The sequence below is a fragment of the Typopeltis vanoorti genome, chromosome 12, assembly GCF_054136105.1.
Source record: "Typopeltis vanoorti isolate ZY-2024b chromosome 12, IOZ_Tvanoo_1.0, whole genome shotgun sequence".
Lineage (NCBI taxonomy): Eukaryota > Metazoa > Arthropoda > Arachnida > Uropygi > Thelyphonidae > Typopeltis > Typopeltis vanoorti.
The window spans coordinates 84,648,588-84,665,839 of record NC_143560.1 but is presented as its reverse complement, the minus strand read 5'-3'; the positions used below and the strand labels follow the sequence as shown (position 1 = coordinate 84,665,839).

The following is a 17,252-nucleotide window of genomic DNA, read 5'->3' as shown; positions in this document are numbered from 1 at the left end:
CAACGCGACACGCATGTACACATAGTTACCAGTAGTATGTAGCAGATCACGAACCAGCATACAACATCATAGTAAATGCACGCTTTCCACTATTATTCCTGTTCAAATATTTTCATTATGTATGTTACCTGCTTTTCAGTTGATTCACATATTTCTCTTAATGATGTTAAACACAAGAATTTCCATGAAACTAATAGAGCTGTCAATAAAACAGTATTATATTCCATCTGGTTCTTACTAATGGAATAATACCAATAAAGAAAAGCATTTTTAGTAATGTCCTCTCTCCACAAAAGCCTATGCAACAATAATATATCTATAGACAAAATGATTTTAATTATTTTGGTCCAAAGTAAATGGAATAATAAAATATTATGAAGTATGTCATACGTAATTTTTTAGATTATGTGGATTTGAAAGGCAGTTGTATGTAAATTAGGTGGCAAGAAAGTTTACACAAAATGTAGTCACCTGAATGGCAATAGGTAATTATTATTATTATCATTTCACACCTCCAGGGAGTCCAAAGACTCATCGAGGGAGGGCATCTGCTCTACAACTGTCGCCACCACTCAATCCTCCAACTGACCGCAACTACACCAATGCCATCTACCGCCGACCACCACCACCAGTATTTCCACAGACATCACAAACATCCGCGCCCATGGTGGGATTCGAACCCGCAGCCTTTTGGCTGGAGAGCGAATGCAATAACCACTTGGCTAGCCAGCTTGGTAACATACTAACAACATACCAGGCTAATAACATATAAATTACTGAGGGAAAGTAATAAGAGTACAAATGTAGTAATTAAGAAAGTTAATGTGAAGGAACAGCAAGCGAGCAGTAAAAAGTTGGGAGAAAGCATGGGTTATCTTGTTGTGAAAGTAGTGTGAATAATACTACAAGTGAAAGGATTGAGCAAAAGTGGGAGAGACCAAATCTGGTATGATGAATCACATAGAAATGTGATTCATCATACATTTTAATGACTGAAGTCAGTAAAAATGATATGAAAATGAATGAAGATATTAGAAGTGAGGAAGGAATTAGGTTTACATCAAAGTGAGATATGGAATTTAGATAAGACTGTCTTTTGAAAGTATAAGGATGCACTGATAGAGTAGGTAAGGGTAGCAAAGGAAGGTGAATGGTCAAGAACTTTTTATCTTCCTTTAGAAGATAAAAAGTTCAGGGGAAGAGCAAGCAAGACAGAGTTGTGAGAATTTTCTCAAGGCATGATAAAAGAAATGACAGTCAGGATATGAAGGAAGGGAGAACTTGCATATGCAAATGTATGCAATAAATCTGAGAGTAGAAGAGAGTTGCTTGCTGGAGAAAGTCTGCATTTCAGTGAGAGCTGTAGGTGTTAAAACATGGAAACAAAAATTAGAAAGCAAGGTCTACCAGAATTAGTGAGAAACAAACAGGCTATGATGGCCTCATTGGAAAGAGCAAGTGAGATGTAATATGGAATGATAGGGGTGAGAAGTGTGACAAGAGAAAAGGATCAGGACTATGCACTTTTTTGTTTATACACTGCAAGATGCAATAGCAATATAAAAGTAATTCATGGAATTGATAAAATTAATCAGCCTGCAAACCACTGCTATCTGTAAAATGTTTGACAGAGAGAGTGATGCACTGATGGAAATAGAATGACTGAATATAGCATTTTTTTAAGGAAAACAAACAAAAAAAAAAAAAAGTGGGAAAGAGGGAGGTAATGATGATCTGAAAACAGGTGTCTCCTCATAGAACTTCAAAAAATCATTGATAATAGATTTAAGGCCATTTACCATGAGGTTAAAGTTCAGTTTAGCTGGAATTTTAGTTATTTAATGAAGAATTGCTATAGGCCAGGGAATGTAGAGGAAGATGATAATACTAGATGACTAACTGTGAAAGCATTGACTGGAAGAAGAAAATAATGTGCAAATAAGAGAATGGATTCTTTAAGATGCAGAGGGATAAATACCTTACCACGAGAATTGAGCTTAATAACAATGTACTGTTATTAATAATTGTTATTAAGCAATCATGTTCTATTGATAAGACAGTCACATTGGTGCCACCAAGTGGCAAGGATCATGTGGTTTTTGGATAGGAAGTAGCTACACTGTGCAAACTTTACTAAAGAAAACAGATGAAGGAAAATAAAAAGACACTTTTTTGTTTACATGCTAAACATGCTTATTTGAGTACATGCCAAACTAACTAACATAAACACACAATTGGCAATTAATCAACTGAAGGAGAGACAAATCACTAATGCCTGGGAAATCATTCAAGATCAATTACTGATGATAATATCAGATGTTTTCCTAAAGTTCGCAGGTCAAATAGTGGGGTTAAATGAATAACTCATGGAATCATGGAGTACAAAGAAAGAGGATGTTAAAGAAGAGGTATGAAGAACAAGATATTCATCAGCACAAGGGTTATACACCATGGGCTAAAAAGCTGTTGAATTTAATGGGAAAGGAGAACTTGGCAAATTAAAGAAGACTGCTGACATTATAGCAGGAATGTTCAATGGGTATTTCAGCTTTTGGGGGAGAGGTTATATGAAAGTGTAAAGAGTTGATACACGCAGATTAGTTTGAAATATTAAATAAAACGATGTTAATAACACTGTGGGACTAGTTGGACTATTGCCAGGTATCTTAAGAGAATGTGCAAAGGAGCTGATTATGTTCTTGATCTGGTTACTCAATAAGTCTGGAAACAGGAATGGTCACAAAAAGTGGAAAGAGGGAAAACAGTGCCAGTACATATAAGAGAACCAAATCAGCAGTATCAATGACAGAATGTGTAATGGCATTAGAGAGACTGGTTAGAGATAGAATACAAACTTCCATAATGGACATACAAATCTTTCCAGAGAGGCAAAATCTTACTTTACTAACCTGTAACATAATGATGTGTGCTGGACGGAGAGAGACAAATATATGTGGTAATATTTTCTAATTTTCCAGAACCATTTGACGGAATACTGTATGAAACACTGCTGGTGAAACTGAGGATAGGGAGTGGTAGTCAGTTGGAAGCCTGATACTGGAATGATCTGACCAGTCGGAGTCACGGGATTGTATATAGGGGATGTTGTCTTGAAAGGGAAAGGTGGCAAGAAGGTACCCAGAGTGTTCTATTCTCAGACTGCTTTTGCTTAATTTGTATGTCAACACAATAACAGTTCAATGTCATTGAACTGATAATGTAAAATGGGAAACACAATGTCAGAAACCTGATGTAATGTTGTAACAGAGTAATTTATAAAGCAATTTATCTTCCAGACAACTTGCGGCTCTCAGAAAATTATGGAAAAAAAAAAGTATCGTCATCACCAGAGCAGATAAAGGTAATGCCACAGTTGTCCTTAATACCACAGAATATAATCAAAGAATGGAGATTATTCTCCAAGATTAGGCTACCTACATCCCACTAGAACACGATCCCACAAAACACAAGTTAAAAAATTAAAAAACTTTCTTAAAAAAGTATCCTCCTGGCTGCCGGACATTACAAAAAAACTCAAAACTTTCCGTTCTCATCTCCCCGGATATACGGTTTACCAAAAATCCACAAACCTAATTCCCCTCCTAAGACCTACAAACTGTCAAGCAGCTGGCTAACTCTTTGACCCCACTTTCAATTGTCAATTAAGATGTGGTAAGACCACATCTTAATTGAAAATCTAACTTTAAATAATACAGATATATTGGTAAGCTTTGAAATCACTATATTGTTTACCAATATTCCCTTAAATGACACCTTAACACTCTTAACCTGGTGTTAGTAAGGTGGCAGTGTCACAGTTATTTCTTTCTATATATTTGGGGTCTGTGACACCACACCTTACTAATGCCAGGTTAAAAATGTTTGTCCTGATATCTTAGAGCTCTTTTCCACTGCCATTATTTCTGGTTATTTTTCTTGGGAGAACAAAATCTACAAACAGAGGGAACTGCTACCCTCTCTCACCACCTTCCCCTTGCCAATTTTTACATGGAAAATTCTGAAAAATGAGCCATAGACTGAGCCCCTCTCAAACCTTCTATCTGGCTAGGATATGTAGATGATGTTATTAATTATATGAAGAGCCAAAGGCTTCAATTCAGCAACCTAAACTTATTTAATTTTTAGGTCGCCGAATTGAAGCCTTTGGCTCTTCATATAATTAATAATTTATTAGGACACCTTCTTGGCAATTCTCATAGTAGGGTATATGTAAGTTCTGTTTGCTACAAACTTGGTATTTCTAGGTCTACCTACTCACTGATGAGACCTCAATAAAGGTTGAAACTGGTCTGGGTAGCGACCTTCTCTCACTCATAATGTAGAACAGTAATACAGCTCCTAGGAGCTGGGTTTCACATTATGGGGAAATATCAAGAATAGTGATCAGCGCTTGCTTTACCCTTACCATGAGTTGCCTCAGTGTTGCTCCCTAAAGGGTCAGTTGTAACACTATCCAGGTATTTGCTTACGCTTGGGCTCACCGAACTGTATATATTTACTATATTCGGCATGAAATTCTTTGAGTTTCTTATTCGGCTATGAAACAATATGGGATTAATATCCCTTAACTTAAATAAATGTAGATGATGTGTTCTCTATTTGGCCCCATGGTCCAGACACTTTAGACTCCTTCCTCAGTCACTTCAATAGCCTACATCCAAGAATCCAGTTTACGATGGAAAAGGAAAATAACATTAGTTTATCCTTCCTAGAGACCTTAATAGCATGCCTTCCTAATGGTAACCTTTCCTTCTCTGTATATAAAAAACCTAATCGCACAGGCAGATATTTTCACAAACACTCTTATCACCACCGACACCCCCCCCCCTCTCAACAATATGGCATTATTAATCTAATCAATACAGTCCACAAGCTTTGTTCCAGTGGAATCTCCCTTTCAACCAAATAACCACATACATAACACCTTCCTTTCCAATGGCTACAGCAATTACAGAATTAAAAAAATAATAATTAGTTCCCCAGCCATCTGAAGTTCTTCAGATGGCTGGGGAACATCTGTGGCACATCAGAAAAAAATAGCCAGGTCCTTAAAAAAGTACAACCTCCACACATCGTTTAAGCCCCACCATAAACTTACTCCTCTTATCAGTTCCGCCAAAGATAAGTTCTGTCCTCTCTCAGTGCCTGGAGTATATAGAGTACACTGGTCCTGCAAGCTAGCTTACTTCGGAACAGACAGGCAGATCAGCAACCATCCGGATAGAAGAACACAAATCATACATCTGCAATCACAACTATGGTCAATCTGGCCTTGCTGACCATGTTTTGGATACAACCCTCAGGATCTCCTGGAGAAAAATCATCATGCTCCACCTTAGTAAATTCAAAAAAGACTATTTTTAGAATCTGCAGCGTCACTCAGAAATCAACCGAATTTAAATAAATATGGTTGCATAAAACTTCCCAAAATCTGGGAAATATTCATTATTAGAGATCCCACTTTACATCCCAGGCCACCTACAAACACCCATAGAGGGTGCACCACCTAGATAGCCCTCTAGTCACCCACGTGATTCACTTAGTATGGCACTGTACTTGAGTGTGTTGTTACAAAAGTTATTTGTAATCCCTGAAGATGTCTCAGTGACTGAGACAAAATATTGGAAGCATTAAAATTAGTTTTAATCCTTTCCCAGGGCTGTAAATATTCCATTTACATGATTTCCTCAACACAAGAGGACAAGAAGAAGCAAAGGTTATTCATCTCCATAAGGAAATATGAATATCACTATGCTATTAATAGTATTAAAATATGGAGAAACCCCCAGAAGGCAGGAAATGAAGAACAGAGCAAAATTTTGTATGAAAGCAGCAAAAATCTGAGAATTCATAGAAAATCTTGAGTTAATTATAAGGATATTTAATTTTCAGTAAAAAATTACAAGAAGTTAGTCATAAACACATTGCAAAGTAGGACATAGCAAATCCTACTGATGTGATCATCAGAAGAGAGAACTGGGTGGGAATCCTGGGAAAAATTCCTCTAAAGGAAAAAAATGAAACATTTCCGTATTTCTGTTCAACCCCCAATCATCCAGCAGATTTGCAGATGACCTAATATATATTAGGTCATCTACATCTACATAACAGATAGATATATATATACTTGCTTCACATTCATTTATTCATCCCTGCAAACTGGCTAAGAAGATAAACTGAATAATATATAGAACAATACCCAATTCATCAGATTTTTTAAATGATATAATCAAAAGGATATAAACAGATAGCTCTTGATGGAAAAAGAACAGATTCTAATGCAGCAATATGTGGCTAAGTATTGATAACTTTATACTAAACAAAAAACTATGTAGTAGTAATATTTCCAATGGCAGCAAATAAAATCTACCATGGCTTGGACAACTACACTCACTATCCTTTCTCATTGTCAAGGAAATAACATATTTGTTAGATCCTCAAAGAAGAGAAAAATTATTTTTGCTAAAATCCACCACATTTTAAGGGCCTTATGTCTGACAGCAGTATCCACCCAAAAATTAAGATGCCTGCCTCGAAATAAAAACAAAATTCCCAAAATATCTATAATTTATATACTCTATAAAAAAGTAAACTAATCAACACATTTATTAAAACTTTTCATAAAATACTAAAATAAATAAATACGAGGGTGGTCTGAAAAGTTCTCGGCCATAGATGGCAACACTATTGGCAAGAGGTTTTTTTTTCTAAGTTGGTACATCTGTCATAAGCATCCATGTAAAATTGCTAGTCATTCTATCAAGTAGTTTGTTTTTTTATACAGCTGTCTGAAGCAAAAGTGTTGTCTGTATCCCTTGAAATGGATAAAATTAAGTATTGGGCGGTTATAAAATTCTTTGTAAAAGAAGGTTTAATGCCAAAAGAAATTCATTCGAAGTTCATAAAAGTTTATGGGAACTCTTCTACTTCTTTTTCAACAATTAAGAAATGGGCTACTGAGTTTAAACGTGGTGGTACCAGCTTGAAGGACGCCCAAAAAGTGTAACAACACCAGAAATCATTGATCGAGTGCCCGATATGGTATTGGATGACTGGCAAATCATTGGAAGTGCTTGAAATTGCTGAGACTATATGCATTTCAAAAGAACACGTAGAATATATTTTGGATGAAGAATTGCATATCAAAAAGCTTTGTGCAAGATGGGTGCCACGCTTGCTCACAGCAGATCAAAAATGCACTCGCATGAAAATCTCGGAGCATTTTAACAAGAATAAAACTGATTTTGTGAAACGATTTATTACTATGGATGAGACTTGGATTCACCATTACACACCGGAATCCAAACAGCAGTCAAAACAGTGGACAGAAGCTGGTTGTTCTGCGCCAAAGAAAACAAAGTCGGTTCCACCAGCAGGAAAGGTCATGGCATTGATGTTTTGGGATGCTAAAGCCATTTTGTTTATTAATCATCTTGAAAAGGGTAAAACAATAACTGGGGAATATTATTCTGATCTTTTAACCAGACTAGACCTGGTTGGCCTAGTGGATAGCGTATCCACTCTCCAGCCAAAAGGCTAAAGGGCTGGGTTTGAATCCTGCAGTGGGCATGGATGTTTGTAAATGTCTGTGGAAATACCAGTAGTGGTCGGCAGTAGATGGCATTGGTGTAGTTGCGGTCAGTTGGTGATTGAATGGTGGATACGGAGTTGTAGAGCTGGTTCCCTCCCTCGATGAGTCCCTGAACTCCCTGGAGGTGTTAAATAATAATAATAATAGACGAAAAAATTCGTGAGAAATAACCCAGTTTGCAGAAGAAAAAAAATCATCTTTCATCAGGACAATGTACCTGCCCACAAAGGTGTTTTGGCAATGGGAAAATTAAGGGATCTGTACTATGAATTGTTGGAACGTCCACCTTATTTCCCAGATATGGCTCCCTCTGACTTCTATCTCTTCCCAAAACTAAAACTCTTCCTCGCTGGTCAGCGTTTTTCTTCGAATTAAGAGGTGATTGCAGCTGTAGAGGGGTATTTTGCAGATCTTACTGAGAAACACTAAAGGGACGGGATAATGGCGCTGGGGCATCACTGGAATAAAGGTATTAGTCTTAAGGGAAATTATGTTGAGAAATAAAAATAATTTTGAAATTATAAATTCGTTTTTTCATTGTTAGGCCGAGAACATTTCAGACCACCCTCATAAAATGGTCAATGAAAATTAGCACAAATGTAAACAATTCATCCATTAAAAAAAATTCTAAAATGCATGAATAAATACAAAAATGAATGTTAAAATAAAATAAATTGTACATTATGCCTACATGATTTTACACCATGCAAATAGTATACACATATAGAATGCTTGGAAAGAAGTCAGTGGACGCCGTAGTGTGAGGAAAAAATGGCCATTGCGCCCATCTTAAGATAGAGGACCTCCTTGTTGGGATGACTGCAGCAATCGTACAGGACATACTTTCCATAAGCCTACAATAGTGATCAATGGGAATTTTGGACTATTCTTCCTAGGCATATAATGAGGTCCTGAACTGTTGTGAAACAGACATCACTTGACACTCCAGTTCATCCCACAGATGTTCAATAGGGTTGAGATCAGGGCTTTGTGGAGGCCAGTCAAGTGTGGTGATGTTCCTGTCCACAAACCATGCAGTTTCATCAGCAACCTTATGTCTTGCTGAAAGAGACAATGGTCAGTTCTGCAGAAATGCCACAAAGTAAGAAGCATTGCATTCTCCACCTAAATTAGAATTAATGAAAAACAAGTTAACTGTGTTAAAATCATCAATAAATAGTCAACAGACACTGCTGATGGCTATTTATTGATGATTTTAACACAGCAATGTTCCAGTTAATAAATGGAACTTGAAAATAAACAACTGTTGACAATGTTCAGTAATGGTTGTATTGGTTTCACCAATATAGCCACTCTGGTCTTGCTGACCATGCGCTGGATACCTGCCATAGAATACGGTGGAAAAAAGCCACAATAATAACCATAGTAAATACAAATATGAAAGGCTTTTCATGGAATCAGCTTCAGCCCTAAGAAACAATCCGAACCTCAACAAATTTGGCTTGCATGAGACTGCCTCAAATTTAGGAAACCTACATCAGAAGCCCTTCAGCCCAATCGCCCAAGAATACCAACATTGTCGCTAGAGGGCACCATCAGGACTTTAGGAGAAATAATAGCTTCCTGCTTCTTCCTCACTTACTGTTTGTTGAGCCTGCATGCACGTCTTGTTCTTAAGTTTCTTGAAAATGGCAACGTGACATTGCCAAAATATTGAAGTATGTTAAAATTTATTTTAATATATATCCTAGTTGACATTGTAATTTCCTTAAATTATTTAGTAAAAAATAAAAAAAAGTAAAAAATGTTCAGTAAGGAAGCAGATACAACTGAAGCTAGTTTTGTTATATTGTGGAATGCTGCTCATGCCTATATTCTGATGGCGAATTTGTTAAGAAGAATATAGCTGAAGCTGTTGCAGTGCTAGATCCAAATAACACAACATTTCAGCAATTAATAGCACAAACACGAGTTTCACACTCCCCTAGAGAGGAGTATCCCCCAGATCAGTGACAATGTTGCAAGCAAAATGATTTAAAGAATTCCCTTGGATTCAGCTTAGCTCTTGCCAAATCTATGGACATACAAGACAACCCACAACTGGCAGTATTTCTTCACCATGTTTCACTTGATGTAAATGTGAAAGAGATGCTGGATGTAGTGGCACTAAAAGAAACCACTCGTGGTGTCGACATTATAAAAGTACTTGACAGTGTCTTAATACATGCTGATATTCCACTGGATAAACTCATCAGTGTTGCAACAGATGGAATACCTGCAATGGTGGAGAAAAATGCAGGATTAATTGCACTTATAAACAGTGATTGCAGATTTCCAGAGTTTCTTGTGTTCATTGCATTATTCATCATGAATACATAGCAGCCAGATACTTGGTATGAAGATGTTATGAAATCTGATCTTGAAACTGTCAATCTCATATGCTTAAATGGAAAGGCCTACTGACAGCCCAAAAATTTTATTGCTGGAGCGTGAAGATAAACCCAGTGATGTCTCTACTGCATTGAGATCAGCTGAATTGAGATCAGGTCAATAAAACAGATCAGCTGAGAAGGTTAATAAAAATGTTAGTCATGTTCTTATCACAATTAACTTGAGAGCACTACTATCAAAGAAGAATACATGTTGTTCTTCAATGCCACAGAGGTGTTAAACTTACAAAATGCCTGGCATTCAAATGTGATTATCAATATATTTAAATTTTTATAAAAGGCATTTGGTATAGAATACTGTGTTTAACCACTATAGCTGCTTATATTTTTATGTTGCTGCTGAAGTAGCATAACATACAAAATGCCACTTCAGAAGAACATTTAAAACAATTCTTTCAAATTTGAATATGTAAATCAAAGACATAACAGTAAGTTAGATTCTTGCTCTTGTTTTTAACAACCTGATAATCAGGCTGTCTGAATAGCAGTCAATTACAAAGCATAAAATAAATGTTGAATTATTTCCGATTATGATAAAACATTGATACATTGAAGGATACAGCATTGATATAGCACCAGTTTCTACGATTGACTAGTCCTCTTGGAGAAGGCGATGTTGCAACATGGTTTAGCTGAAGCTTTTGAAGAGCTCCTAAGTTTATTAACATATGAAAAGTATCAAATTTAAACTAAGAAGACACAAATTAATTATACATTCTTATCCATTCCATAATTAACCATTCTTATCTATATCCATAATCTATATTTATGTAACTGAAATTTGACAAATATATTTTGGAAACTTTACTAAACTGAAATATCTATACTATAATTTAAAAAGGACAACTTTCAAAAAGTATAAAATAGTTAATAAAGAACTTTCTCTCAGATGAAATCAACAAAATGTAAATAGCAGAGGCAAAATCTTTAATAAATCTAAACAACATAACTGTAGAAAAACAATTTCATGCACTACAAAGTATGGTGGATCATGCAGTGTTTTACAATATAGTGACCTACCTAGATAACCAAGGAAATGTCATTATAAAAATATTTAAATTTAATAAATTCAAAAATAATCCATACAATTTCTGACATACTGAAATTTACTGCTAGTAACTTTCAGTATGTCAGAAAAAGACATTTGAAATTGTTTTTGTATACTGTATTACATGCCATTATAAAAATCCCAAGTAATTCCGAGAAAAAAAATAAGATGGAATTTTTTTAAGAAATTAAATCTGATAATATTACTGTTATGTAGAATGAACCTCACAAATGTTGGCTGAGTAGACAGTGATTCAGCTCTACAACCAACAGGCTGTGGGAAAATGAATTTTGTGCAAGTCTTTAAGTGGTTATATGAATTTTATTCATCACAGATCGTGATGCCATCACTGAAATTGGGTGCTTGGTAGCAATATTTTCTTCAATTCATCAAATCTCCTTCAGAGTTCCACATTTATCAGTCTCATAACTCTGAGAAATGTCTTGTCCTTTTCTATCCTCTTGCTTCTATCTTCAAGAGTTCATCTTTTTTTTTTCTTTTTTTTTTTTTTTGTTCTTCAAGGTTCTTTGCTTTTGTTGTTTCCTGAACTTGAATACTTCTCCTGTTCTATGTTCTGTATATAGACATTATTTTAAATAATGTCTATATAATGATTGCTTCTTTAAAAAGGTAGCTAACCTTCCTTGTATATGGATGATCACTTTTTTCCTTTCCCTTTAATATTCTTTGTATGAGATTAATTTCAAAATATATTCTAAATACCAAATATTAAAGTTCATCCATTCATGCAGAATTATAACTATCAGTTTGAAGTACTTTGCTAGTAAAAACGAACTGAAACCATAACTGAATTACATGGGTGTATTTTACTGGATGCACTAAATCTCAAATTTCATTCAATTCCATCCAGCCAGAACAGTTATTATAATAAATCTTTTCAACATGTTTTGTATCTTGGTTTCCCTGAAAGAAATCGAACTGAATTGACAATATATAAAGAAATCAAATATCAATAAAATAATTAGTGTACAGGGAGGCAGTCCAATGGAAAGAGAAACAAATCTATTAGATTCTCAAAACATTTTGGAAAATGTGCCACTTTAAAAAAATGAACAATGTACTGCTAAATCTAGGTGCCAGTTGGCTGAAATTCAGAAGCAACTTGTTTGGCTGACATTGTGTTAATTTTATACATGATACCACCATGTAGTCTGATTCACCGTGAGAGATAATCTAGTACACAACAGTAAGTGATTCACAGTTTAGTAACAGTTTGCACTCCACAATATTCTGTCAGCACTATTACCACCCCATAATGTCCACTACATAGCATTTTTGTCTGTTGATTATATATCCTATGGCCAAATTACCCACTTTGTAAGATAAAAATCCATTTATTTTTTGTTGATGTTTTTGAGAGGGGGAGGAGTCTTCTTCCCTAATACGAGATCAGCACATTCACTGTAAATTCAAAAATGCCATATAAAGATTCCTTTTGTCATGACAAGAATCAAAGCAAGGTATTTTCCATTTAAAGAGTGCATTCTATCATTCTTCAAAAGTACTACAGAGACAATTAAGAATGTAAACCACTTTCAAATACCAGTAAAAACATTACCATCAATGAAAATATCAACAAGTAGCCATTTTTGAATATTTGCAGCTAACCAGTTGCTTTCACCCCCAAGACAAAAACAAGCCTAAAAATAATTTTATTAAAATTATTTTTAATAAAATTACATGCATACATATGTATGGGCCTTTAACAAAATTACAACTTTTTAAAGTCAAGTATGATATATATTTGAATTATCATGCAGTACAAAATAAAATTAATGAGCTTAAAATCCTATTGGTTCATAGTGTCTGGTGTTTGAGGAGACAAAAAAAACATATTTTAGATTTTTGCTTCTTTCTTTCCCTCTCCCAAAAAAAGTTTTTTGTGAACTTCTTTATAAGGAACAAGCTAAGTGATCATGTTAGATTTTTAACTTTATGGTCCTCTAATATCTGAATCCAACTCACACTTAATCAAAGGGATGTTTGGATAACATGAAAATTTAGTATAAAGATTTCTTGTTAAATTCTGGTCTAACAAAGTCAAGCACTATTTTCAGGATCATTTTGGTTCTGACTATCTTTTTCACTAATTTTCAATTTTATAATTAGCTCATCCGTATTGCTGAATGTCTGTTCTTCATCATGGTTTCAAAGCCTTTACTCTTATTCCTTTCAAGAATACTAAAATCTCAGATAGCACATCATCCATACTGACAATTCTTCTATCATTAGCTACTTCAAGACATTTTCAACAACATATGTTAATCCCAGATTTCGTTTACTTATCAGCTAACTCCTTCATGTTGTTTGGCAATCTGCGATGTTATAATTGTTCTATCTATAACTTACAGTTAAGCTTGACACCATTTCACCTAGCCTTTAAACCTAGAAGATTTAAAAACCACAATAACATCTTGGTTTAGCAGTTGTAAAAGTCACATTTTATTTAATGGCAAAGAAAATTTCTATGCATAGATTGTCAAATACTAGATTCTATGGTGATACTCTGGAGAATTATCAATTAAAAGAAAAGCTTTGAAAGTTCCAACTTATGCAGAAAGCAATAATAGAACCACTCTGCATAGCTGTTACTCAGGACTTTGCAATGGCTTTCCAATTAGCTGGAAGGTATTCCATCCCTTTAATTCATATGGATTACGTAATCTGTCATAACCATCAGATTGATCGTGTGTCAACTAGTGCTTACAGAAAACAAAACAAAACAGTTTAAATCCATGAGCAGATTTTCCCTTTCTTCCTAGAAGTCATTCTTTTCAAATACAGGTCAGTGTCTTTCACATTAAGCACTTGTTCTGGCAGATATCCTTTATCCATAAATAACTTTCTGCATCCACGAAATCTACCTATGCAGATTTACCACAAGCTTCGGATTATGGCAGTTAAAATGTTTTCTAAAAACTTTAATTTAATAGAATTCTTTTCTGATCTCCAATTCACACATTCAGTGCCTTTTTCATATTTTCGATTTTTTATGTCATGTTATAGACCATATCATTGCTGCACCCTAGAAAACACATACTAAAGTGTACCTTTTCTTCCAGTTTTTAATGGATAAGACAGTTGATGCATTGATTTTGTAATGGTTTGCACCTCACAAAAGTGTATCTAATTCAATCTTGATTCTTCCCATACTTATTCTCTGCATCAAAAAGATAACATTAAATGCTATTTGGTGATTTTAAAACATGACTGCAATATGTGAACAGTAGATAAGATGTAATTTTTTTCTGCAAGACTATAATAACTATAATAGCATGGTAACAGACCTAGTCAAAGTGTTCAGAGGAGCAAATATCACAGCTTGGTATTTATTCACGTAGCACTGTTTCTATGTCATCTTCTACAGACCTTAAGACCAAATGGAAGATCCAGCAACAAATGAAGCAAAGAGTACATAATACTCCTTGTCACTACAGCATATGAAATAAAAGTGCCCTCATTAAAGTGAAAAAAACCTGAAATTGTGAGTTTTGATGCTGGTTGAGTCACTTGACTGTGCAAGGATCTAAGCATGACATTTACTTCTTAAATGAAGATTTTTTTTTGTTTGTTTCATAAAAGGTATTATTTATTTTTTTTTAAAAAAATACCTTTTTTTATTTAAAAAATAAATAAATAATAACAAATAAAAGAAAACATCAAATGTTTTCTTTAATTTGGTTTCAGGAAACATTAGCAGTAAAAAAAGGCATATTCAGAAATTGTAAAATCCACATTTTGAAACTTGTTGATCTGAGACTATTCTATTCATGCATTTACCAGTAATGTCACATTCCTGGTAAATGCAAACAAAGAAAATATAAGATGATGGGTACTCTAAGGCAATATCGTTCAAGTTCAAGATCATCACCAGCACAAATTGAAGCTGGTGATGATCTAATATCAGACATTAGAGAATGCTGAGATTATTAGGAGAGACTGAAGCAGGATTTCATTTCTTCTAAGTTGGAAGAAATGGCATCATGTGGTGCATGGTGGTAGGTCTGTGTTTGGAGAGCTCTGAAATTGAAGTTGTTTAGTTTTAGAAAAAATAGTGACATTAGTTACAATTTTTGTTAGAATTAGATTGTATTGTTTTGTTACTTAGATTTAAGTAGAATTAGATTTCCCGTGGGTTTTATATAGTTAATATAGTCTTCCTGCACAGTAGGTTGCATTGCATAGCATAACAATATATTCTTTCTGCACGATAAGTTGTTTTGCTTTGCATATGTCACTGATGCAAAGCAAAACAATGCCATCTAAGACATCAATGTTTAAAGAATTTAACCAAAAGGATTTCATACAGTGGAATTTGTCACTACACTACATTTGCATTATCAAAGGCAAATGGAATTTGGTTTGAAAGTAACAGTAACACATTTTTCTGGTTTATTTAACTCTAAGTTAACTAACCTATGATATTCTGCTACTATTTCATCATTGTTAGAGTCAATTTGATCATCATCACTCTTACATTGTACATTATCTGAATTATGTACCTTGGGATTTCTAAAATTTCCTGCATTAGGTTTTGTTTTACCCAAATTTAATTTTTTTTCTTGCTGTGTATTTGAATTACGTGCTTTAAAACTATTCCCTTCCCAAAAAACTGATTATGAATGATATGCAAATTAGTATCAGGAAAACAACTCTCATCTTTCATATTCTATTCATATTGTCTCCTAATATAACTAAATTTCTATTCCCTAAAAAGTACCTTTTTAACCTATCAGTGTACACTTACAATTTTACTAGGATTTTTGACATTAATTCTTCCTGACTCTATTCTGTCTCCTTTCCAATAGAAATAATAGTTAGATCCGGCGTGACAGATGAAACTTCCTAATCAGAGTTTTCTCGAACATTCCTTTAGAACGTAAATAGCAATTTCTTCTTTTATTCACTAATGCTTATTGACAGTCTTAACTCTTCCACTTTAAAAAACTCGCAGTTCTATGATTCCCTTTTCAGAATCTACTATTGATCTTCCAATTAGCATTAACTCGAATATTCCTTTTAAAACATTTATAGCAATATTTTTTTTTATTTATCAATTCTTATTCCACTTTGAAACTTATTAGTTCCACGATTCCTTTTTTGGAATATACTATTAATTTTCCTCCGACCGTCACATAAAAAAACTCAGTTTCCTCTGAATCTAAATATCTGCCGGCCTGTGTTCTTATTTCTTCCCGAACGCTTTCTTGTTTACACCCGTTAATACCGAACGCTCTCCTTGTCAGCTGTCAATCACACATCAAACTTCTCGGCGACCATGCCCACTCCATGAAACTGGTAAGCAAGAAGTTAGGAATAATGGCAGACATGTAGATTACATTAGCATAATGAGGATGTTCTTCAAAAAACATAACTTAATATTTTAAACTACAATACATTTTTTTTTAAAAGTAAAACAACTATTAAAATCAGGTAAGTACATAAATTTTTTAACTTCATTACATTTCATTTTACAAAATAATTACAATAAGTACACAATAAATAACGGGAAAAAACTCACGTAGAAAGATTATTAAGACTATTAAGTTGCCAGAAAACTAGCCGTTTGGCTTTTCATTTTAATTACAAAATATAAGCACACCTTTATGGTATTCGTATAGTGAAGGTATGTAAGTTCTTTTCACTAAGCTTTGATATCTTCCAGGTCTACCTACTCATTGATGAGACCTCAAAAAAGGTTGAAACCGGTCTGGGTAGTGACCTCTCCTCATAATGTAATGACAGTATTACATCTCCTAGGTGTGTTTTACATTATGAGAGAGAATATCAAGAATAGTGAGGGAGCTTGCTCCACCTTTGCTTCGAATTGCCTTCGCCGATAGTTTTTCGGCATCGAAACTCATAGATCGTAGTTCTCGATCTTGAGTTTCACTTACTGGCTATATAACAACATAGGATGTTTATCCCTTTAATATCTATTAAGTTGCCAGAAAACTAGCCGTTTGGCTTTTCATTTTAATTACATAATATTAATCCTGTCGACTGCACCATTGTTAACAGAAAGTTTTTTTATTATTTGATCTCTTTATTTCTAACAATTATTTTTAATTTATTTCCAAGTGTATGTATATATTTTATTATATTTAATTATGGCACAAGGGTTCACTCCGATTGGTGCAATGACCTCTTTTTTGCTTTC

The 17,252-nt window shown here is 34.4% G+C and overlaps 1 protein-coding gene across 2 annotated transcripts in view; it reads right to left on the bottom strand.

The window, feature by feature from the left end:
- Nucleotides 1–17,252, bottom strand: part of LOC150100951 (ubiquitin carboxyl-terminal hydrolase 10-like) — a 229,365-nt gene that overhangs the window by 134,446 nt on the left and 77,667 nt on the right. For both annotated transcript variants that reach the window (XM_090401329.1, XM_090401330.1), the window contains exon 5: nt 10,584–10,675. In XM_090401329.1, coding sequence (XP_090257455.1) covers nt 10,584–10,675 — 92 coding nt within the window. The remainder of the gene's footprint in view (nt 1–10,583; nt 10,676–17,252) is intronic.